The sequence below is a fragment of the Chiloscyllium plagiosum genome, unplaced genomic scaffold (genome assembly GCF_037043375.1).
Source record: "Chiloscyllium plagiosum isolate Xiang-an unplaced genomic scaffold, Cpla_swu_hap1 HiC_scaffold_5, whole genome shotgun sequence".
In the NCBI taxonomy this organism is placed as follows: domain Eukaryota; kingdom Metazoa; phylum Chordata; class Chondrichthyes; order Orectolobiformes; family Hemiscylliidae; genus Chiloscyllium; species Chiloscyllium plagiosum.
Genome location: NW_028270143.1, coordinates 11,009,075 through 11,035,464, shown reverse-complemented (window position 1 = coordinate 11,035,464; position 26,390 = coordinate 11,009,075). Strand labels below are relative to the sequence as shown.

General features: G+C 41.3%; 1 protein-coding gene across 3 annotated transcripts in view; it reads right to left on the bottom strand.

The window, feature by feature from the left end:
- osbpl3b (oxysterol binding protein-like 3b) overlaps positions 1-26,390 on the bottom strand; it is a 218,909-nt gene that overhangs the window by 61,172 nt on the left and 131,347 nt on the right. For all 3 annotated transcript variants that reach the window (XM_043689591.2, XM_043689590.2, XM_043689594.2), the window contains 2 exons: positions 3,482-3,619; positions 1,775-1,868 (listed from right to left, as the gene is read on the bottom strand). In XM_043689591.2, coding sequence (XP_043545526.2) covers positions 1,775-1,868; positions 3,482-3,619 — 232 coding nt within the window. The remainder of the gene's footprint in view (positions 1-1,774; positions 1,869-3,481; positions 3,620-26,390) is intronic.

Sequence of the window (26,390 nt, the reverse complement as noted above, 5' to 3'; positions counted from 1 at the left end):
ATGCTTTTTTTCTGGAACAACTTGCCACTCAGCAGGTAGCCACTAAAACACAACCATCCCTTGCACCCATGCCACCATAATGCCACCAGTTACACAAGTACTGGCATTTTGAAGCTGCCCTGCTCAGTCACAGACAATGTCAGAAGATATCAGAGGAGGAGAAGATAGCATCACAATTTTCTGATATGGTTCTGGTGGACTTGGGAGTGCAGAGGAAGCCATTCCCTTCCTGGAGGACACTGCCAGCCTGGTGTGAAACTGATACCTGGGTCAATGCCAACTCAACTGTGGAGGAATGGACAATGGTGCTATAAAAAAAAAAGGGTCAAGAACCATCTCTGCTCTGCCAAGGTAAGTGTCACATTCCTCTCTCTGTCACCTTGCACTTAACTCCCACCAAGACATTTACTGTACCATCTCACTACTGCCTTCAACACCTTCGCTCTCTTACTCTTCCCCTCAACATCCCAAAACACTAACCCTTCTGTGCTGCTTCCTCAATTTTCAACACATCTCATCACTTTACCCCCACATGCACCAGGAGGAATACCACCCACTGTCATCTCACTTATTACCCCCAATTACTCATTACAGAAGACAGCTCATAATTGTTTTTAGATTAGATTATCTACAGTGTGGAAACAGGCCCTTCAGCCCAACAAGTCCACACCGCCCCTCTGAAGAGAAACTCACCCAAACCCATTCCCCTACCCTTTATTTACCCTTACTAAACCAACTAACACTGTGGGCAATTTAACATGGCCAATTCACCTGACCTGCACATCTTTGGATTGCGGGAGGAAACTGGAGCACCCGGAGGAAACCCACGCAGACACAGGCAGAATGTGCAAACTCCACACAGACAGGCGGAAATCGAACCCAGGACCCTGGTGCTGTGAGGCAGCAGTGCTAACCACTGAGCCACCGTGCCGCCCACAGACACATCTCAAATGAGTGGAGATGTGTCCAATACCAGGATCTCAAACTCTACCAAGGAAGATTTCAGGCCCTCACAGAAGACTGGAACAGTTCCTGCAGGGATACTGAAACATTTATGTCACATCAAACAAACACTTAATTCCACTGCAACTTTCTCATCAACCTCACTGTCTCTCCCCATCGTTACACAACACTTCCCTCTCTCTTGTCTTGCAGTTTTTGCAAACCTATCCTTGATCTCTGCAGAGAAACACCCGGTTCCACCAGAAACCCCATTTTTTATCTCTGAGGATGACCGTACCAAGGCTTCAGAGGAAATTATTAGCAGTCTCAGTCAAACCAATGGTTTAGCATTCTCTCTGGAAGTGGGGGTGGGAAGAAAGCTTCAAGATTCCTAATTCTAAAAGGCAACTCGCCAAACATGTGACTGTGATGAAACATTCCATGCTCCTTGTGACCAAATCCTGAACATTTGAAGGCTGCCAATGTTCACAGTCATGCCCCAATATTCTATCTTCAGCAGAAAAGGAATGAAAACTGCATAAAAATTGGAAGGAAGGTGATATAGTTTACAATAAGTGATGCCTTATTCAACAGAGAGCAATTATATTCTAATTATCAGTCTGACAATTTTGAAAAGAGTTATTCACACCTTGGATGATGGAGAAGAGAAGGAAGCTGCCTCCTCCATCGTATATTTGTAAATAGCATTTTCAACAAAAATATACCTGAGGATAATCCCCAATTTCAATGAGAATTCACCCACCAACACTCCTGGCACACATTTGTATACAAAGTGAAAGCCGAAAGCAGAAAATATCCTGAATGATCTTACATGTGTTCTGAGCATTTGTTTCTGCGTCGGTGCTCAAGTTATCCTCTGAAACATTGTCACTTATGTCACTGACATATGAATCATCATCTGAGGCCTACAACAAAAATAAAAACAAATTATTCACTCTTCTCAAAAGCACCCAAATCATATCCACCAAAATAGCAAGCATTGTTAATAATACAGGACAGAGTGATGCTGACAATACACACACAGGACATTAACTCAGCACTGGCAAACTTCTCACAATAACCGGTCATAGTTATGAGCAGAAAATCTCATTCACATACTAAAAAGGAAGCAGAAAATGAAGCCACACATGTTCTTCTACAGAGAAGACAACAGGTCTAAAAGATTTCATGCAAAAAGAAAATTTCCCATGAGCTTTATACCCATCCTCATTTTCGGAGTTTTTTTTGAAAATGTTCTCTCAGGGAATCGAAGTGTGGCTGACGAAGCTAAGATTTATGGCTCCTCTCTTAGCCTGCTCATGCTTGAATCACTACAAGATAGCATCCAAGTTCAGTGGTAATAGGGAAGACAAATTATTTTAAAGGCAAATGGAGTCTAAAATTAGGGAGCTCTTACTAAAACAATACAAGACACTAGTTACACCACACCTGGAATACAGTCAATAATTTTGATGCATGATAGACTAGCATTGGAAGCAGTTCAGATAATATTCCCTAGTTGGATTCTATTTGTGGAGGGATTTTCTCGTGAGAGGAGCTTGAGTAGATTGGGCAGGTTGGGCCTGTACTTACTGGATTTTAGAAGAATGTCAGGAGACCTTATTGAAATATAAGATTGTCAGGGGCCTTGACAGGATAGATCCTGAGAGTTTGAATCCTCTTGTGGGGAGGTCTACGGCCAGTAGGCATAATTTTAGAGTAAGGCAGAGATGAGGAGGGTTTTTATTCTTTCTGAGGGTATTGAATCTCTGGGATTCTTTACTGCAGAGGGCTGTTGAAGCTGGGTCATTAAGTGTACTCAAGGTTGTGATAGGTTTTTAATCTGTAAGGATATCAAGGGTTATGGAGATAAAGCAAGATTACTTATGGACAGAAATTGAGGAAGAGTAGGATCAAAGAAGGTACATGCCCCAAGTGCAGCTGATGTTGGGCACAACGAAGATTTGGCAACTTTAGCAATTCTCATTAAATTCCATGTGGCTGAACTGCATCAAGTATCCGATGTTATGACAATGAAAAAAACATGCAACATTCAGCATCTTTGACACTTTAGTTGACATATTAACAGTTCCCTCTCTTAAGGGACTGCCCTTCACACAGGTTTAATACTGTCATTATCCACCTTCTCAGAAAAACAAATCAGCTTTCCGCTCTTTCTACAGCATAAAATTGTTTTTATCCCAATACATTATGCATTCCTAATCACCTATACATCAGGCTTTTCCATTGTGTTGGGCATAATCAAGACTTAATGTATTCTCAAATACCATCCAACCTAGGTACACTCCGAGCAACTTCAGAACTGCCACAGGTTCCATGACAAAAGTGAGAATATTTTTTATTGTTTTATTTTTTCAACTCACATGGACTAAACCCACCAATGACTACTGAAATATCAGTCGAGAAAGGGAAGTCATGCTCAGGCCAGATCATACTCTGATAGCTGCTATGACCTTACAGCCCACAATACATCCTGAATCACTTTACAAGTGAATAACTTCCTCAGCAGCACACCAACCTCATTCTCTGATGAGCTCGCTGACAGCAAGACTTCCTGTGCATCAAAGAACTCACAGAGAGAGTCTGCTCGGGAAACCCTGCTTTCATTTGAGAGTTGATGGACCAGAGGATTGGTTGCTTCAGCAAGATCTTGCTGCTGCAGGACAAGGAAAGAGAGAGTGAAATTGTAATAACTGGATTCTAATGCATCAGAAATTGGGAATTAAATTTAAAACTGCTTCTTTCTACATATTAAAAATCCTGAAAATGAAAAACCATTCATAAATATCTTGTAGAGCAAGTTATTTTTTAAAACAGATCACACTTGAATTTAGAGCATCAAGAATGACATGCACAACATATTGCTAGCCACTGCAGCACTTGCTGCTGACAACAATGTAAATCAGTCATTAATTTACTATAAAATAATGCAATAGAAACACAAAGTGCTGGAGATAATCAAATCTGGCAGGAACCCATATTTAGCAACTCCCCATACACTTTGAATAGTGAAGGGGTCGCAGGTTTAATTCACGATTTGGGACATAGGGTCTATTTCTGTGCTGTATGACTCTTTGGTCCAGCTTGATCATGCTGACCAGGTTTCCCAAACTAAACTAATTCCATTTGGCTGTGCTTGGTCCATATCCCTCTAAACCTTCCAGCTAAGACCATAGTCAGGATTTCCACAGATAGCCTGGGACAGGTGTATATAAGTCAGCCAAGTTTAATATGACTGATTGATATCCTGAAATGCTTCCTGCAAGGATCAATGGTAAAAAAACAAATAATTAGTTAAACACAGGACATCTGGGCTCATGTAAAACTAATGAGTAAGGAGCAAAGGCGACCAGAAATGAAGCTGAACAAAAGTCAGTGCATCCATAGAGGAGTATGGAAAAACTCTAAAGAAACATCCAATGTTATATTAGATTAGATTAGATTACATTACATTACAGTGTGGAAACAGGCCCTTCGGCCCAACAAGTCCACACCGACCCGCCGAAGCGAAACCCACCCATACCCCTACATTTACCCCTTACCTAACACTACGGGCAATTTAGCATGGCCAATTCACCTGACCCTGCACATCTTTTGGACTGTGGGAGGAAACCGGAGCACCCGGAGGAAACCCACGCAGACACGGGGAGAACGTGCAAACTCCACACAGTCAGTCGCCTGAGGCGGGAATTGAACCCGGGTCTCAGGCGCTGTGAGGCAGCAGTGCTAACCACTGTGCCACCGTGCCGCCCACGGTTATATATGCCATTATTAAATATGTAGCTAACTTTTGCCTTGCCCTAACAGTTATAGAGTATGTTTGCTTCAACAATGCAGCACTACTTAAAAGAAAATCTACTTTATTCACAAATAAACAATCAAATAAAAATGCAATTATCACTAGTAAAACATTACACTACTACGTTAATTAGACTTTTTGCCTTTTACAGCTAAAATTCCATTTGCATCATTTCACAACAACTTGTCAGGACTGAAAAGGTCAAAACTAATATAAAAATTGACATCCAGTGTTGAATTTTTAAAAATAATTCAAAAGGTATAGACAAGTTCTGTGAAGAATTGAAAACATGTTGAGTGCCCAATCTCAATTTTGTAATTGGTGTGTAAATATGTATTTATTTTGATTTAATTAATGAAATAATCTCTACTGAGAAAATACACTTAATTTTGAGCCAAACTGAAAGTAGCAGCATTTCAGAGGGTGCAAACAACAGATACAGAAATTCAAGTTTGTAAGAGAAACATGGACAAAGTGCCCTATCTTAACACAAAGGAAAGTATTATTGAAAGGTAGTCATTTCCAGAGGAGTTTAAAAATCTATTTAAGTGGTAGGTTGCTGACTTGTGAAGATTGTGACCCAGAATTTCAAATGTTAGAAAATCATTTCTGAAGTGTAGGTAGGAGTTGCCATGGCAACCCTGAGGAATTCCTATCACAGCAGACTCATAGGAATTGCCAAGAAATTGAAGATGTCACTTCGAAATTCCACTAAGCCTGGAACCCTCCAAAAGTAACCATTTAAATCAGAGAATTCACAAGGTTCTGTTGCGTTAACACATAGTTACACATAAAAAGTTAGACTACAAAATACCTGCCCTAACTCTCAAGTAACTAGCCAACTGGCCCCAACTCATCTCATGCGCACCCAACCACATCTTCCTTACACCCTCACGCTGACCCAAACACCCTACCTCAGAACAGACATCCCAACATATCCTCTCCCCTACAGCCAAATCTGACATCACCATTCCCATCCATCCCAACCTCCTCTAAACATACAATTACTTATCAATGACTCTTGTTAACTTGCACCTTGGCACTGTACCTATCTGGCATCCTCCTCTCATTCTTACTGTAAGTACTTAGCATTTCAAGGCAGCTGTCAAGGTGGTTCTCTGTGAAACTGGATCTTTAAAATTTTAGAATACAGCAACTGACTACTGTGGAAAAATGGGCAGTGTAATGCCTTCCCCTGACTGCTTTAATGTTATGGAGGGATTTGTAAAAATGGAAGTACAATGCCACATTTCTGAAGGAGTCCTGATCCAAATATACTGTCAGAAATGAAGAGCTTTTCTATTATGTAGAGACATGTTCCAGCAATTTGAGTACCAATCCTGAGAATATCCAGTCCTGTGCTTACTAATGGCTGGGTTTCACTGGAAAGGACATATGGCTGCACCTGTTCGAGTCTTTCTTTTTCTGTCAAATGATTAAATGTGTTACCTAAAATCAAATACGCTTTGATTTATACATGCTTAAAACCACCCTTCAAAAGCATAATGATTGCATTTCCAAGTAAATTAAATGTCTAATGATCAATAACAAATTATATGCCACATAGTTCATTACAAAATACTTGCACACATAAGTTGACAAGGTCACAAATGATTGACATAGACCCGTCGCATATTCATAAAAAGAAACATTTTCTCTAAAGAGCAAGTCCACTTGGATGAAATGCTTAGTAACGAAGCAGGAGAATCTCATTTTCTCTATGACCTTTTAGCAAAGTTTAATTTCCAAATTTACACTTATTGCATAAAAAAATCATATGTATTAAATAATTTAATACAGAAAGAACACTGCTTACTTTGCATTGAAGTTTACAACATAACCTGTGCTCAAGGCAAGAAGCATTAGCGCCAAACTGCTATTCCAGTCATTCCTCAACCACATAGTCAAAGAATCTTCACTTGAAACCACTCAAGGATCAGAGCACAGCCCTTTAACTTCTTTCAGGAGTTATTACATTTTAAAATATATACAGATAATATCCTGATGTTTAACACTGTATGGTGCCAAAAAGTAATTATTTTATCTTTTAAGACTTAGCTTTAATTCAGTCAAAACATGTGCAAATTGCTTCAGTATGACTTTTATTTACAGTAGCTGAACAAACTGAAAACAGTTCGAATTGTTTGAGTAAGAATCGTTCTGATTTTGTAAGTTGTAACAAAGGGTTTGATTGGATCTTTTGAAATTGCAGGGGTTTTTCTGCATGATAATTACATAAGCATATCTATTCATCCATAAGCACATCCATCTCTATTCATCAAGCAAATTTGATAAGTAATTGTGTTAACTTTTATCTACTTAATTATGAAAGTATTTTATATTATGGGGTTTCAAGCTAAAAGGCCTTCATCAGTGCCAAAATGAGTTTATTGGCTTAGATTTTCTTTTCCCAAAAGTGACAAGTGCTACAAGTGCTGTCACTCCGGTGATGGTACTTAGGTTAAATCGCTCAAGAGCTCCAGGTTCACACTCTAGGTGGCACATAATTGGTCAATGATTGTTAGCGAGTTCGTTAACTTAAAGATCTGTTATCTTTAAAGCTACTCTCCAAAGGTTTGTACAAAATTTTATATGTAAGAAGTTACAGTTAATAATCACAGCTTAAGTTAGCAAAGACTAAATTAGTAAACAGTTAACTTACAGCAGGTAAATCTAATGGAAGTGTTTAATGACAGAAAGTGCGTGTGTGTAATAGTCATGGCTTAAAAACTCCAAATTCATATTAAAATCATTGCATTTCATCATTACCTATGCTTTAGGAGGTGGTCTTTGGCATATGCACCTTAAGATTGTGATTACACCAAGAACTCAGAGAGTTAGGGAGGATTTTACCTAAACAAGTAAAACACATGTTGAAATGACTAGTTGTTTGTGATAGATGGTTGTTTGAGATAGATCTGTTATGGCAGATATCCTTTAAGTGTTTAACATTTAACATTCATTAATTCATTCAGATGACGAGGGTATCACTTGCAAGGCCAGCCACATTGACCCTAATTGCCTTCAACATATTTATGTTGCTCATCCAGTTTAGTTTCTGGTCATTGATGTTTTGGCATAGCAGGGAATTTGACAATAGTAATGTCACTAAATGTCAAAGAGAGGTGGTTAGGCCCTCCCTCCTTCAAGTTGGTTATTGTCTCATACCAATGGGCAAGCATCATTTACACCACACATCAGCCCAAGCCTGGATATTATGGAGGTTTTTAATCCATATAAAGACATGGATTGCTTTGCTATGAGAAGAAATCCAAATGGAACTGAACAGTGTGCGATCAATTAACATGCTTATTTCAAACTTTGAGAAAGGGCAAGCCTTTGATGAAGTAGGTGAAGACGGTCAGGCCTTATACACTGTCCTGCCTCCAGCAAACATAACAAAGTTCCTTTCTGCTGGGTATGGCGCCTGTCATTAGACAGCCATCTCACCCCACCCAAGCTTCAATTCCCATGAACTTTAATTATAGTACAGCTCCTCAAATCCAGACCCAGTCAAATGCTGCCTTGATGTCAAAAGCAATAACTCCAACCCACCCCTCTGGAACTAAGTTACTTTGTCATCACTGGACTAAGGCTATAAATGTGGTCTGGAGCTGAGTGATCTGGGAAAAAAACCAGCAGACAATCTGAAGAGTTTCTGCTGGTTAGTAGCACCAAGCACAGCACTGAAAGGCAATAATTTTCTGTGAACTGGATGTGTCATTTTCTAGTGGACAGGACATTTCTAGATAATTTTCATTAACCATGGCATCTGTGATAATGTCAGATGTGTACACCTTTGATTTGATCTGCTGGCCGTGGAATTGCTACTGCATGCTGTTAGCATGAAATGTACATGTGTAGCAGCTTCACCAGGTTGGTAGCTCACGTCCAAGCATTTCTGGTAATACTCCTGGCATGGTGACTTCATTCCTCATTGCAGCCAAGTCAATGGTCCTTGTTGACGACAATGGTACAGTGAGATGGCATGCAAGACGAGGAGGTTTCCAGGGGCATTCAATTCTGCTACTGATGGTCCACAGTGCTTCGTGGATGCCGGGGTCTGATCTGTTCAGAATTTATCCCATTTAGCCATAACGTAATGCCACACAGTACAGTGAAGGGTGTAAAGACTGCCAAAGTGTTAAAGGTTTAGATGGAGAGGAATTTGTTAAGTGCATACAAGACAATTTTCTGATTCAGTATGTGGATGTACCTACCAGAGAAGGTGCAAAACTTGACCTACTCTTGGGAAATAAGGCAGGGCAGGTGACTGAGGTGTCAATGGGGGAGCACTTTGGGGTCAGCGACCATAATTCTATTTGTTTTAAAATAGTGATGGAAAAGGATAGACCAGATCTAAAATTTGAACTTCTAAATTGGAGAAAGGCCAATTTTGACTGTATTAGGCAAGAACTTTTGAAAGCTGATTGTGGGCAGATGTTCGCAGGTAAAGGGATGGCTGGAAAATGGGAAGCCTTCAGAAATTAGATAATGAGAATCCAGAGAAAGTATATTCCTGTCAGGGTGAAAGAGAAGGTTGGTAGGTGTTGGGAATGCTGGATGACTAAAGAAATTGAGAGTTTGGTTAAGAAAAAGAAGGAAGCATATTCAGGAATAGACAGGATAGATCGAGTGAATCCTTAGAAGGGTATAAAGGAAGTAGGAGCATACTTAAGAGGGAAATCAGGAGGGCAAAAAGGGGACATGAGATAGCTTTGGCAAATAGAATAGAGGAGAATCCAAAGGGTTTTTACAAATATATTAAGGACAAAAGGGTAACTAGGGAGAGAATAGGGCACCTCAAAGATCAGCAAGGTGGCCTTTGTGTGGAGCCACAGAAAATGGGGGAGATACTAAATGAATATTTTGCATCAGTGTTTACTGTGGAAAAGGATATGGAAGATGTAGACTGTAGGGAAATAGATGGTGACATCTTGCAAAATGTCCAGATTACAGAGGAGGAAGTGCTGGATGTCTTGAAACGGTTAAAGGTGGATAAATCACCAGGAACCTGAGAACTCTGTGGGAAGCTAAAGAAGTGATTGCTGGGCCTCTTGCTGAGGTATTTGTATCATCGATAGTCACAGGTGAGGTGCCAGGAGACTGGAGGTTGGCAAACGTGGTGCCACACTTTAAGAAGGACGGTAAAGGCAAGCCAGGGAACTATAGACCAGTGAGCCTGACCTCAGTGGTGGGCAAGTTGTTGGAGGAAATCCTGAGGGACAGGATGTACATGTATTTGGAAAGGCAAGGACTGATTCGGGATAGTCAACATGGCTTTGTGCGTGGGAAATCATGTCTCAATTGAGTTTTTTTGAAGAAGGAACAAAGAGGATTGATGAGGGCAGAGCAGTAGATGTGATCTATATGGACTTCAGTAAGGCGTTCAACAAGGTTCTCCATGGGAGACTGATTAGCAAGATTAGATTTCATGGAATACAGGGAGAACTAGCCATTTGAATACAGAACTGGCTGAAAGGTAGAAGACAGAGGGTGGTGGTGGAGGGTTGTTTTTCAGACTGGAGGCCTGTGACCAGTGGAGTGCCACAAGGATCGGTGCTGGGTCCTCTACTCTTTTGTCATTTACATAAATGATTTGGATGCGAGCATAAGAGGTACAGTTAGTAAGTTTGCAGATGACACCAAAATTGGAGGTGTAGTAGACATCAAAGAGGGTTACCTCCGATTACAACAGAATCTGGAGCAGATGGGCCAATGGGCTGAGAAGTGGCAGATGGAGTTTAATTCAGATAAATGTGAGGTGCTGCATTTTGGGAAGGCAAATCTTAGCAGGACTTGTACACTTAATGGTAAGGTCCTAGGGAGTGTTGCTGAACAAAGAGACCTTGGAGTGCAGGTTCATAGCTCCTTGAAAGTGGAGTCGCAGGTAGATAGCATAGTGAAGGAGGCTTTTGGTATGCTTTCCTTTATTGGTCAGAGTATTGAGTACAGGAGGTGGGAGGTCATGTTGCGGCTGTACAGGACATTGGCTAGGCCACTGTTGGAATGTTGCATGCAATTCTGGTCTCCTTCCTATCAGAAAGATGTTGTGAAACTTGAAAGGGTTCAGAAATGATTTACAAGGATGTTGCCAGGGTTGGAGGATTTGAGCTATAAGGAGAGGCTGAATAGGCTGAGGCTATTTTCCCTGGAGTGTCGGAGGCTTAAGGGTGACCTTATAGAGGTTTACAAAATTATGAGGGACATGGATAGGATAAATAGGCAATGCCTATTCCCTGGGGTATGGGAGTCCAGAACCAGAGGGGGCATAGGTTTAGGGTGAGAGGGGAAAGATATAAAAGCGACTTAAGGGGCAACGTTTTCACACAGAGGGTGGTACGTGTATGGAATGAGCTGCCAGAGGATGTGGTGGAGGCTGGTACAATTGCAACATTTAAGAGACATTTGGATGGGTATATGAATAGGAAGGGTTTGGAGGGATATGGGCCGGGTGCTGGCAGGTGAGACTAGATTGGGTTGGGATATCTGGTCGGCATGGACGGGTTGGACCGAAGGGTCTGTTTCCATGCTGTACATCTCTATGACTCTACGACATATTTGGAGACCACATTTGGAGTCTTGTGTGCAGTTTTAGGCTCCATATCACAGGAAGGATATACTATGACTCTACGACATAAAATAATAGAAGGGATGGAGTGTGAAGATTTGTCAGCGTTGGAATTATGCATCGTAAATTGGATATTTCTAGTATTTTGTAAAGAGATTGGAGTCTTTATGCAGATCTGTGTTCTGTTCAATGAAGGCCTTTTGTTTTCAATGCAATTTTTTTTGAGGGCTTACAGTGGATATAAAACAAGAGGATACAGAAAAGGCAGCTGAGAGCATTTATTAGATGTTCCACTGTGGCCATAAGCCAATGCAACAACCTGCAGTTCTCAATTATTCTACTCTGCTTGCTACTCCTCATTTAATTACACAGGTCTGGAACTTGTGTTCTCTGTAACCACACCATGCTGCCTTGTCCTCACCACCAAGGATGGTATTGAAGCCCACACCATTAGTTCTGAAGAAATCATACCAAACTCGAAATGTCAACTCTCTCTCTACATAGATGTTACCAGAAGTGAGTTTCTCCAGTATTCTGTGTTTGTTTGAGATTTCTAACAACTGCAGCATTTTTCCTTTATCGCTTAGTTCACATCAGTTTTATCCTTGGCTTTGTTTGTGTGTGCATGAACAAGAACTTGTATTTGTGTAGCACATTTAACAATTGGGGTGACCATCGTTCTATGAGATAGATTCTCCACATCAGCATTCTCAATGCATCTAGCAGCATCAGCACCGAGGCCATGATCATCTGAAACCAAATCTGCCAGGCCGGATTTGTATTCCAATGCCTGAGTTCCGATGATCAAAGTAAATCTTCTCTGCCCAGCTCAAGGAAGGTACTCAAATGAGAGGACTCAAAAACTTTCTGAATGCTTCCCTCTAGAAATGCAACATAGAGGTCAACAAATGAGACTCTTGTTCAGAAGAAACTGAATTTGAGGAACCTACTGTTTGAAGGGACACCATTCTTTGATAACACCTGCAGGCAAGAGGAAATACTGAAAAGGAACTGAAGAAAGGAATGCCAACAATATTAAGGCCAAGGACCAATTCCACCTCTCAGAAACGCATACCAAAATGTGTGGTCAGAGGTACAGCCTGAGGATCAGTCTTATCAGCCACACAGGACGAAGGGAATCCATGACCAGCGACATGGAATTTCCTAGGTGGACAATCATACTGGCATGTTATCAATCACTAACATTGATTGAGGATTGGTTAACAGGCAGAAAGCAGAGAATAGAAATACAGAGGAACCTTGATTATCCAAAGGACATGGGTGGGGAGTATTTCATTCGGTTAATCAAATGCTGGATAATCGATTGCCCGATAACATAATTAGCCAAGCATCAGGACCTTGCGATCTTGTTCGGATTATCTGAAATTCGATTAATCGAATGCCGGATAATCGAGGTCCCTCTGTAAGTAGGTTGTCAGACTGAGACCAGGGGTGTAGTCAGAAGGATCAGTGTTTGGATTCCAGCGGTTTATAATTTATATCAATGATTTTGATGTGGGACTGAACGGGCTCTTGTGGTGCAGCGATAGTGTCCCCATTTTTGAGCCAGAAGGGCCAGGTTCACGTCCCACCTGTTCCACTGATGTATAATAACTTCTCTGAACAGGCTGATCAGGAAAATACTGTGTACGTGGGACCAAGGAGGCTGTTGTGGTGCAGCGATAGTGTCCCTAACCTGAGCCAGGAGACCTAGGTTCAAGTCCTATCTGATTCAGAAGTGTCTAATAACATCCGTGAACAGATTAGAAAATATTTCGTTGGGAGCACCACATAGAACATTTCCATATTTGCATGATAATACAAAACTTGGTTGGAATAGGAGATGTGAGGAGAAAGCAAACAGACCAAGAGCATGGCAGATGGAATGTAATGTAGACAGGTATATGGTTACCACTTTGGTAAGAGGAATGAAGGTGCAGAATATTTCTTAAATTGTGAGAGATTGAAGGTGTTGATGTCCAAAGGGTGTCCTTGTTAATAAGTCACTGAAAGCTATCACGCAAGGTTAATAAGAATTCAGAAGGTTAACTGTATTCTTGCAAATGACTCTCAGGACAGGAATGAAGTTGTGTTGCTTCAATGTCACTGGATATGAATATTTTCTGACAAGATTTTGATGGTCGGGTTTCTTATTTCTGCATATTGTTAGAAGGTGTATTGTAATATGGAGGATGAAATGGAAAGGGACACAGTGGTGACTGGCAAATCCAACGTGGGCTGGTGAAGTTGTTTGAGGTGGAACTGGAGACTCACAATTCACTGTCAATTGTTTCAGCTACCCAAGATCCAGGATGCCTCCTTCTGGACTTCTCTTCTCTTCCTCCTCAGTGAGCTAAGCCTCGCTACTTTCTTTAACCCATTCTCTAGTGCTATTGCAAACAAAGGAGCAATAAAAAGGCTCTACCCGACACAAGTCAAGTAGTCAGTCACCTGTCATGCATTGCACCTAATGTTAAAGCAGTACAAAGGAATTCTAGAAAATCCAAGTCAGGAGCAGTTACTGAAAACCTACCTCACCTGCAACTTGTATAGTGCCCCTTTAGTTTACTCAGCTTCAGTGTCCTTCTTGAACCTGCACAGTTGAGCTTTGGGGAATTGATGTACGAATGTCTGGGCTGAAATTTCATCATTAAAATTTCCATTCCTGGCTTTGCATCATCAGTTCAGTTGTATGGCTTGAGGATCAAATGACTCTGAAACCGGATGGCAATGCACCTGTGCATGCTACCCTCCTGCCCTCTTAAGACATAGAAAACACACATCGTGCCACTACAATCTTTAGCCCTTTGTCCCAACAGGCAGTGCCTGATGACCATTGACTAATACAGACATGATATAAGCATCTATGACAAATTGACCTGACAAAGCCTTAGTTGAGGTGTAACTGGAATATTATGTGCCTTTTTGGTCCTTTTGCGTAACAGACGATAAAGGTCACGAAGTCCAAAGTAGGCTGACTAGAACGCTACCAAGTCTCAGAGCTCTTGCAGATTAAGACCAGCTTGCCAACCAATCAGCAACCATTTATTTATTGGTTTAAATTGTTATCATTTGGAATTCTTGCCTTTTATTCTGATGACGATGTAAAAATGTTTCAAGGGAATTCAGCCAGGCTGGGTAAATGAGCAAGAACATGACGATTGAAATACTATGTGAAAAACATGAAGTTACCTCCTTTGAAAAGAAAAACAGCAATACAGAGTACTTCTTACATGGTGAGAAATTGGGAAGCTTTATGTTGAAAAAGGGACTTGAATAACATTGTTCATAAGTCACTGAAAGCTAACTTGGTGCAGTAAGGAATTAGGAAGTGAAGTGGGACATTGGCCTTTATCCCAGAGAAACTACATGAATGAGTAAAATAAGTAGAACTGCAATTGTAAGGAGCCTCAGTGAGATTGTGCCTGGAGTGTGGTATACAGTTTTAGTTAACTTAACCAAGGAAGAACATGCTTGCCACAGAGGGAGTGCACCGGGCTGATCTCTGAGATGGCAGATTGTTACATCAGATATTGACAAGACCGAGCCTATATTGATCTCATTGAAGCATACACAAATCTTACAGGACTCAGATGTAGGCAACCTGCAGAAGACACATCACACTAGAACCAGGGGTCAGTCTCAGAAAGAAAGATCAGACATCAGAGATTGAGGAGAGAAGGCATTTCTTCATTCAGATGGCAAATCTTTGGAATTCCCTGTCTCAGAATCTGTGAAGGATCAGTCATTGAGTGTGTTCAAGACAAAGATTGATATTAAAAGGTATCGAGGAATATGATGATAGAAGAAAATGGCATTTTAGAAGATTTAGGAGATAAGCTATGATTTGCCTTATTTAGGTGGCCTTGTAGTTGGCTAGAAACATGTCTAGTGTAAGAAAATATCAAATCAAGTCAGCTGATTTGAATTTCACCACCTAAATGTAGACCTAAACCAGGTCAGTATGCATCCTGCAACACATATAGCTTGAACACAGATCAAACTTACTCTGCTAATGAATATTTGATTAAACTTGGATAATATTAATCTCGGTGTATTATAAAAACATACCTCCGTTGTTTCCTTTTCAGTCTTGTAAACTCAGAAAATTAAGTCAAATCAATAATTAGTAATTACTGTGGCATAAAACTGGGAATTCATTCATGAAAATACACTAATTAAAAGCACAACTTCACCGATTTCTTTTCTAACCATTTGGAACAGTATTTGCTATGAAGTCTGTAGTGGGCCAGGACTCAAAAGGTGGGAGAAGAGCAATAAAGAATAGAGAAAAATTTTAGCATTATAATGAAATCCTTTGGTATTACTCTGATTTTCACTACAGGATATAATGGTGCCAAAATAAAAATCATGAAACGTGCCTTAATGACTACCGTCTGGTGGCTCTGACATCCATCACTGTGATGTGCTTCGAGAAGTTAGTGATGGCACACATCATCTAGCCTCCCAAATAGTCTTGATTCAGTACAAGTCGCCTCAATAGGTGACAATAGGCCCACTGCAAATGCCATCTCCCTGACCCTACTCATCCTTGAAACATGGCCAACAAGGACACCAAAATCAGACTTCTTTTTAATGACTTTAGTTCTGCCTTCAGCACCACGATTCCAAACAAACTCATCTCCAAACTTCAAGACTTAGGACTCTGCTCCCACCATTGCAACTGGATCCTGGACTTCTTGACCCGCAGACCACAAACAGTAAGAACAGACTATACCTCCTCCACAATAATCCTCAACACCAGTGCCTCGCAAGGCAACGTACCCAGCCCCTTACACATTCACAACTGTCTGGCCAAATTCAGCTTGAACTTCATTTACAAATTTGCTGATAACACCATGGTAGTGAGTCAGATCTCAAACAACAATGAGACAGGGTATAGGAAAGAGATAGCCATCCTAATGGCATGGGGTAAGGACAACAATCTCTCCCTCAAATGTCAGCAAAACAAAAGAGCTGGTCATCAACTTTAGGAGCGGATTGGTGGACATGCCCCTGCCTGCATCAGTGTTACTGAGATGGTCGACAGCTTTAGGTTCTTAGGAGTAAATCTCACCCAAAACCTATTCTGGTCCACCCACACTGATGCTATAATCAAGAAAGCACATCAATACTTCTACTTTCTCGAAAGGCTAAGGAAATTCAGCATGTCCACAATGATGCTTCCTATTTTTTTTTTTTAAACAGATGCATCAAAGAAAGCATCCTAGCTGGATGCATCACAGCTTGGTATGGCAACTGATCTCCCCAAGACCAAAAGAAATTAGAGTCATGAACGTGGTCCACCCCATCACAAAAACCAGCCTTCCACCCACTGACTCTGTCTACACTTCCCATTGCTTCTGCAAACATGCCAATATAGTCAAAAATCCCTCCCACCCGTTACACACTCTTCCCTGAGGCAGAAAATATGGAGGTTTGAAAAGAATGCACCAACAGATTTAAGAATAGTTCTTGGCCACTGTTATCAGATTTATGAATGAACCTCTTATGTTAGAGATGATCCTTCTGTGCACCTTCTCTGTACCACTATATTCTGCATTCTGTTCTACTATACCCTGATGTACTTAGGTAAGGTATGATTTGTCTGGTTCACCTGCAAAACAATACTTTTCACTGTGCCACAGTACATGCAATAATAAATCAAATCAAATCATTAAGCTTGGTTATTCCCTATTATTTCCTTATATTAAGGTGAAAGGTTTTAGTGTTACATCGATCCTGAGAGTTCTCAACCATGACATTTAAGATTTTTTGAGGGGGGGGGGGGAAGAAGAGAGTTGTTGGAACCAGACCAAGTGCTATCCAAACTGGTGATCCAGACAGAAGACACGCACATGATACAATCAGCTGTGACAGCAGATAAAGGCTGTAGGCCGAGGGTGATCCCTAGTTGTTGAGGCTTCTTTGCCATGGGAAATGGGTCTACTTTCTGCCGAGGACCTTGCGTTTACTGATGTGCAACAGTATTCCCGCATTAAAGGAAGTTCTGCACAAGATGCTTACCTAGAGGAATTCAACCCACCTCCCACCACTGACTCTCAACACAAGCCCTGCAGCAATTAGTGAAAGATGACAGGGACAGGATTGAGAGATCTCAAAGACCCTAACTTTTGATTGGCACTTAGACAGTGGAGTTTGATTCAGTTTTTCATTCTTGGAATAGGAAGAGGAGAGTATTTCAGCAGCTTACTTCACAATTGAGCAGCCATCTTCACGATCGACGCTGCTCACCCAGCCTGGAGAGGGGACTAGAAAGATGTCCTAAAAATAGCCTGTCCTGTCACCAACCTGGCTAACAACCTGGATTTAGAGGGCTCATTTACCTGTGATCTGAAAACAAGCAGGAAACTCAAACTCAGAACCTGGCAAATACAAACCCTCAAGGACAATGAGCAAAATAATCAATCCATCATTCAGAACAAAGAACTGCCCTTGTTGGTGTGAACTCAGACATTTCAACAGAGTATCCTGCAGGGCAGCAATATCAAAGAAAGAAAAATGGCAGCAGAGAAAAGGTGGTGGTGATTATACCTTCCTCTGGAGAGGGAAGCCCAAGGATCAATCCAGGACACATGGAATTAGATTCACTATTAAGAACCAATTCGTCAACCGACTCTCAAAGCTCCCTGCTGGTATCATTGATTGCCTCATGACTCTCTGTCTACAACGTGCCAAGAATCATCAGGCAATGGTCATAACTGCCTGTGCTCAAACTCTTGATACCAATAACGAATCCAAAGACGACTCCACTCTGCACACCATACACATCAACATCCCGAAGGAAAATAAAATTATCCTTCTTGAAGACTTCAACACCAGGAATGGAAAGGATTTGCAACTCAAGAAAGGGACCATCAGAAAGGAAAGAGGAATTGTAACTTCAACAGGATTCTCCTGCTCACCAAATATGTGGAAGCTGATCACCACCAACACATTATTCCACCAAAAAGAGAGGTTCAAGACTTTTTGGAGGCATCCACGATCAAAGCACTGACACGTGATCAACTCCATCACTGCGCCATCCTGAGATCAAAAGGATGTCGTCTTTACCAAAGAGATGACCAGTGCAGATGACTCATGGACAGACTGATCAATGTCTATCAAATGCCACCAAAAGCAGCTGAAGATAGCAAAGCAGTTCAGTAAAAAAGCTCAACACTGACCAGCTTTAACAGCCAAGCAGACCAGCAAACCTCCAATAATGTCTTCACCAAAATCTCCAATGGGTCCATTTTAATGGAGTGGAAGAGTTGAAGATAGCCATCACTGCATAGTGTGAATAACCATCAGCTACAATGCCAGGAAACACCAAGACTGGTTCGACGAGGATGACAACATCATCCAAGACATCATTAACATCAAGAAAGAAAGCTCTCTATGCCTGGTAAAACAACATCAGCATCAAGACAAAGAGGAGAACACACCAACAGCAAATGTGGAGTTGCAAAGAACAATTAGGGAAACGAAGAACCAATGATGGACTGAGAAAGCCAAGGAGCTGTGATTCATTGGTGACAAGCAAGACATCCGAAACTGGCTTCCTTTTCAGAGACAGAGGAAACAACAACTCTAAAATTGAGTTCTGAGGAAGGGTCAGTCAACCCAAAAACGCTAACTCTGATTTCTCTCCACAGATACTGCCAGACCTGAGCTTTTCCAGCAATTTCTGTTTGTTTCTGATTTACAACATCCATACTTCATTTGGTTTTTATCTGACAAATGTTAAAATATGACTGAAACAAAAACATTTTATTCTTGCAAATCGTAGCCTACTTTTCATTGACTTTGGTGTCTCCTTAGCCCAAAAATTGTGGCGTGCAGCTAATCTTCTCACACATATCTTTTGAGTCAAGAGCAGCTTGCTATAATAGAATCATAGGTGCTACTCATTAATGCATCACCTGTATCTGATTTACTGTCACCTCAGCAAAACATGGTTTGGAATGGAGCCAAAGAAATTTGCAAGGTGGATTTTTAATTTGCTGCATTACATAATAATAGGAAATTAGTTCAGGGGTTTTAAAAAATAAATTCTTGCATGGAATCCAAGTATTTAAACTGACAAAATTAAGAATCTGTTAAAATTTCAATTTCCTATTACATGGATCACTGATTAGGCATTAAAAATCTTTGCATCTTGTTCCTTGCTGCAGTAACAAGACCATAGCAAGGCAATAGCCTTAAGGGACTGCAGGCAGCAGCAGTCTGTCACAAATGGCCAACAGAATGCCCTGGAGGTCACTGTCACAACATTATTACTCGACTTCAGAAATACTTAGCAGTGTCAATTTCAAAAGGAGCTGAACGGACACCCACACTTTCTCACAAATATTTAATACACACATGTAAACGTCCACTACATTTCAGAAAACTGTCAATCTGAAGTAGTACAGACTTCGAACCTGTTGGTAAAAAAAAAACACAATCTTTTGTCAATAAAAACAGTCACCAGTTTAATGTCTGAAATTTATGTGCACCATTCACTGGTAATATCTAAAGTCTAAATATGGCATTCTCCAGAATTCAATAAACTTGAAGCTTTTTCATAAAAACCTTGCTTCATGATCATAAAACAGAGAAACTCATTGCACAAAGCTGGAAATCAGCAAGCAATTGATTGAAAGAGAAAATAGGCAAATGCATCTGTTGAGAGAGAGATGGAGTGGGGGCTGGCGCACGATGAACACTGATTAGAGTTCAGAATGGCTCCCTGTGGAGGTCCCTACTGTTTCTAATTTACATTAATATTGGATGCAGAGCTACAATGTAAATTACACAATTTACAGATAATACCAAGCTGAAATAAGTCATACAAAATATGAGAGAGAGTAAGGCAGCACCAAATGAAATGTGACACAGCCAATTGTTAATTATTTGGACATATGGAGAAACATGAGCAATGTAAGCACGCTGTTAAGGGGGTCAAAACAGCCATGACATCTGGTAGGAGAGAAAGTCCAGCAATGTCATCACTTAGCTACACACAGCAACCGAGACAATGTTACACAGACCTTGTCCCACTTAAATAATGCCATTGTGTAACTTCACCAGTAAGGACAAAAACAAACGAAGCTACGCTGATTAAATTTTAAAATGAAATCCGGCATTAGTCATTGCTGCACTACAATAAACAAATAAGTACAGTTCTCTACACGATCAGTTGGGTACCTGCACAAATGTCAGAGGGAACATTTCTTCATACGGCATGAACAGTGTGGCATTCTCCAATAGCAATTGAGAGATCTTCAACGATAAATAACTTTTAAATTCAAAAATAAGAGATAAAAGCCATCTTCCATTAAAAGTTGATAGTCAGGAAACAAAAATTAGGATTTGATAAACTAGCAAAACAGGTTGCACACTGCCATTTTCCCTATGTTCTGATTCCCATGCAGCTGATAGGCTCCTAGTAGTACTTTCATTGCTAATTGTTCATATACCCCAAACTAGAGTCATTGAGATGTACAGCTTGGAAACAGACTCTTTGGTCTAACCAGCACTTGGCTCTTATCCCTCTAAACCCTTCCTATTTATATTCCCATCCAGATGCCTTTTAAATTGTAATTGTACCAGCCTCCACCACTTCTGCTGGCAGCTTGTTCCAAACGCACACAATCCTTTGTATGAAAACGTTGTCCCTTAGGTCTCTTTATATCTTTCCCCTCTCACCGTACACCTATGCCTCCTAGCTCTGGATTCCCCGACCTCAGGGAAGAGACTTTGCCTATTTATCCTATCCATGCCACTCATGATTTTATAAACCTCTAGAAGGTCACCCCTCAGCCTCTGATGCTCCAGGGAAAACAGCCCCAGACTATTCAGCTTCTCCCTATAACTCAAATCCTCCAACCCTGGCAACATCCTTGTAAATCTTTTCTGAGCCCTTTCAAGTTTCACAACATCCTTCCAATAGGAAGGAGACCAGAATTGCATGCAGTATTCCAAAAGGAAGAGGGCATACTATGTATGAAAAATGTCCACCTCCTTGGGGGTATCTTCAGAAATAGAGACAAAAATTATTTTTTTTCTTGAAATCTTGGGACTCCTGTACACTGGAAATTCACACGACCCATCTAACACTAATGCACTGTATTAGACACACAGATCTTTAAGCTTCACATCGTTTTGACTGACCTCATGCAATACTTCAAGAACGCAACTGGCATCCTACTTGGCAGAATCAAGTTGCAAACAGGCTAGACTATTCCTCACTGATACTGTCTTAGGCACATTTGCCGACAAATCTGGGGTCGCAATTTCCAAAATGCTATGTGGGTGAGTGTGCATTGGGGTTTGATGGGGAACATAGTCAACAAGCCAGTCCAATGGCTCCATTTCAAATCGAAAAGTCTCGCCAAAGCAGAAACTGTAAATCTTCACAAATCCAACATACTTAAGTTGACCATGGAAGTTTAGTCAGGACACATTCTAATCAAAATATAATCAATCAACAAAAGAATGCTGTTGTTACACATGGATGATTTCACAGCAACTGCTAACTGGCATGATATACAATATTCGTTGTGTCATTATTTATGGCTGAGTAAATAGTCCCGATTTCAGAGGCCATTGGATCACAAATAACTGGAGAAATATTTTGTTCTCATTTGTTATGATTTCTGGTTTTCTATCTAAAATGCAAGCTGTGCATAGTTACTGGAAATTCACACCATCCATCAAACAATAATGCATAGTGAAGGACTAGGAAAATATTTTCAGCCAAATGTTCAGTTACATATCAAGCTGCAGAAGAAACTCGTTCTTTAAAAGAGAGAGCAACTGAATTCCTTATTTCTTATTCTGCTGATTTCATTTGATCGTATTTAGTCTCATTATTTTGCTGGTTTTATTATTGATTCTGAAATGGGCCATATCAAGCCATCTTGCGAGATAATGATTTGTCAAATCAGAGCATCTCTCTCCACCCATCACATAAATTCATGAATGGATCTATGACTACAAACTTTGGGCTTGAAAAGTGCCCAATCTACCTTACCTTTCCCTTCCAGTGTAACCTATCTCAAAACTTTGCACAATAGCAAAGATTGCTTTTTTATTATTATTCTTCATTCACAGCATAAGGCTGAGACAGCATTTATTGCCCATCCCTAGTTGTCTTTGAGAAATTGAGTTGTATTCTTCAACTACTGCAGTCTATTTGCTGTAGGTATACCCACAATGCTGATAGGGAGTTCGAGAGCTTTGATCCAGCAACACTGAAGGAACTAGATATATTTCCAAGTCAAGATGCTGAGTAGCTGAGAGGAGAATTTGCAGGTGGGTGGTGTTCCCTTGCATCTTGTGCCCTTGTCCTTTTACTTGGTCGTGTTCCTGGTTATGGATGGTGCTGTCTAAGGAGACTGGCTGAATTTATGTAGTGCATCTTGTACACACTGCTGCTACTGAGAGCTGATGGGAGAGTGATTACTTATGGATTTAATTCATGGCCTCTGACTTTCTCTTGTAGCCACAGTATTTATATGGTTAGTCCAGTTCAGTTTCTGGTCAAGAGTAATGCCCAGGATGTTGATGGTGGGAATTCAGCGATGGTAATGCCATTAAATGTCAAAAAGGTAATAAATAGATTCTCTCATTAGGGATGGTCATTGTTTAGCATTTGTGTAGCACAAATGTTGGGATTGGTTAGCTCAGTCGGTTGGACAACTGGTTTGAAATGCAGAAGGGCGTGGGTTCCATTCCCACACTGGCTGAGGTTACTGTGAAGGGCTCTCCTCTGCAACATGTTCCCTCACCTCTCGGATTAAACCTCCAACAGTCACGTCTCTAACAAGAAAGCGACTGTTATGGACCGGACCAGACCAGACCCCTCAAAGTGTATTAAGGAAATAGCCTAGACACTAACTTTTTATAAGGCTCCAATGCAATTCAATTGGTCAAACTACTCGATTTAAAATAAAACACTATTTTTACACTATAGTTAAAATACAGACAAAATAAAAATAAAAGAATGCATAACGGTAACTCTGTTGAAATTCAGTAAAATAATTTGTCTCACATGCAATCCTAACAGCATGAAGAGAACCCTTGCTTTTAGCTATGAGAGGGGAATAAAAGCTTCCACATGCAGCTTCAAGATTCCTAATTATCCACTAAAAATCCATGTTCTGTAGGAGCTTGACCTCACCCATTTAAACTGTTTCTATTGTTCCCACTTTTAAAAAAAACCCAAAGGCCCACAAGCTGTTTACTTTATTTGACTTTGAGCAGACCACTTATCAGCTGTCTCAACCTTTCTTCATTAAAAAAGCAAGACAAAGTACACCTCTTGTAGTATTCTCACAAATGCAAGACGGACTTTTTTTTAATTTGCTACATCTTAGCTCAAGCCTGAATATTATCTAGGTTTTGCTCATTTTGACATGGACTGCTTCATATATCAGAGGAGTCACAAACAGTGCTGAACATTGTGCAATCTTCGGTAAGCAGCTGATGATGTTTGGGCCTGGACATTAGCCCGAGGAACTCGTGCAGAGATGTCCTAGAGTTGACATGACTGACCTCCAACAACCACAGCCATCGTCCTATGTGCCAGGTATGACTCCAACCAGCAAGGAGTTTTTCCCAATTGTCATTTACTAGCTTTGCTCGACTGACTTGATACCACACTTGGTCAAATGCAGCCTTGATGTCAAAGGCAATCACTCCATCTCACCACTGGAATTCAGCCCATTTGTTCAAGATTGACCTAAGACTGTAATAAGATCATGAGCTGTGTGACCCTTGCAGAACCCAAACCTAAATATCAATACGCAGGATATTGCTAAACAAGTACTACCTGATGGCAATGTTGATGATAAATGCATCACTTTATTGATGACTAAGAGTAGACTGATGGGACAGTAATTGGCCGGGTTTGATTTGCCCTGCCTGTGCATCCAGGACATGCTTGGGCAATATTTCGCTTGTCATGCCGATGTTGAGAGTATACTGGAATAGATTGGCCAGGAATCCAGCAAGTTCTGGAGCACAGATCTTCAACTGCAGTACTATTGCAGGAATGTCATCAGAACCCATAAGCTTTGCAGTGTCCAGCATCTCCAGCCATTTTTTGATATCATACGCGGTGAAACGAATTGGCCGAAGACTGGCACCTCTGATGTTACAGACCTCTGGAGGAGACCAAGACGGATCATCCACTCGCTACTTCTGACTGATTCCAAATGCTTCAGCTTGTCTTTTGCAGATGTGTGCTAGGCTCTTGCACCATTGAAGGTGGGATTTTTATGGAGCTACCTCCACCAGTTTGTGGTGTTATTTTTCCACCACTAACCACAACGGGATGTTTACTGCAGAGCTTAGATCTTGACCATTGGTTGTGGAATTGCTTAATCCTGCCTATTATTTACTGCTTATAGTATTTGGAACACTGAGTCCTATTTGGTAGCTTCACCAGGTTGACGGCTCATTTTCAGGTATATCTGGTGCTGCTCCTGCACGTTCTCCTGCATTCTTCATTGCATGCTGCTACTATATCAGTGGCAGCCATCAAGCCAAAGCGTTTTTCTGCCTATCGCAAAAGTGAATAGCGTAGTACAGAGGAACCTCGATTATCCAAAGGACACGGGCGGGGAGTGTTTCACTCCGTTAACCAAATTCCAGATAATCGAATGCCAGACAACATAGTTTAGCCAAGCATCAGGACCTTGCGATCTTGATAATAATCCAATATTCAGATAATTGAGGTTCCTCTGTATATGAATTTCAGTGCTAGTGTGATGCTAGGTGTGCAGACAGTATATCCCAAAGACCGTCAGATCATATCAAACAACACGTACCTTTAGTTGCTCACATCAGGCAATTTATTGAGTGGGTGCAATCAGCCTGCGATTATAAAGCTCACAACAAAATTCAACATTTAATCTGATTCTGTGATTCGACAACACTTATTAAGTAATCATAAATGCACAAAGAATGACACTGACAACCAATTTAGGATCGTCAGTGAAATTCACAATGTGGTGCACATGCATGAACTGGAAGATATATATATATACCCACCCTCCTACAAAACTGCGATCGCATAGACATAAATCCTCCGACTTCGATGCATCTGCTCCCAGGATGAAGGACTCCACTGCAAGACATCCCATATGTCCTCCTACTACAAAAACGGTAATTTCCCCTCTCCCATGATTAATAATGCCCTCAACCACATGCCCTCCATTTCCTGCACCTCTGCCCTCAAACACCCTCCTCCCAATGAGGATAATGCGCCCCTGGTCCTCACATACCACCCCACCAACCTCCAAATCCAGTGCATCATCCTCCTCCATTTTCACCAGCTGCAGTCAGAACTCCACCAAACAGATAATTCCTTCCCACCCCTATCTGCTTTCCATCGAGCCTGCCCACTTTGCGACTCCCTTGTCAGTTCCACAATCCCCTCCAACTCCTTCTTCCCACCCCGCACCTTTCCCTGCAAATCGCATGAAGTTCAACACCTGCCCCTAGACCACCCCCTCACCTCCATCCAAGGCCCCAAACAATCATTCCAAATCTGGCAGAAATTCCCCTGCACCGCTAACCTGGTCTACTGCATCCACTGCTCCCGATGTGGGTCTCCTGTACATCGGAGGGACAAAGTGCAGACTCGTGGACCAGTTTGTGGAATGTCTACACTCTATACACTCCAACCAACACTACCTTCCATTTGCCAGCCATTTCAACTCCCCCTCCCACTCCCTTGGTGACATGTCCATCCTGGGCCTCCTCCACTGCCAAACTAAGGCCACACGCAAACTGGAGGAACACCTTATATTCCACCTTGGGAGTTCACAGCCCAATGGCCTTAAAGAGTTCATCAGTTTCAAAATCTCCCTAGCCCCAACCTCATCCCATGTCCAGCCTTCCCTCTTCTCTGTGCCTCCTTGACCAGATCTAACCTGTCCATCTCCTCACTCACCGACCGCTCCACCTTTCCCATGGACAATAACCCCCTACCGGCATCCACCTATCACCAACCCACCTAACTTTCCCCCACCTCTACTTATATCTCAGCTCCTTCCCCCTCCC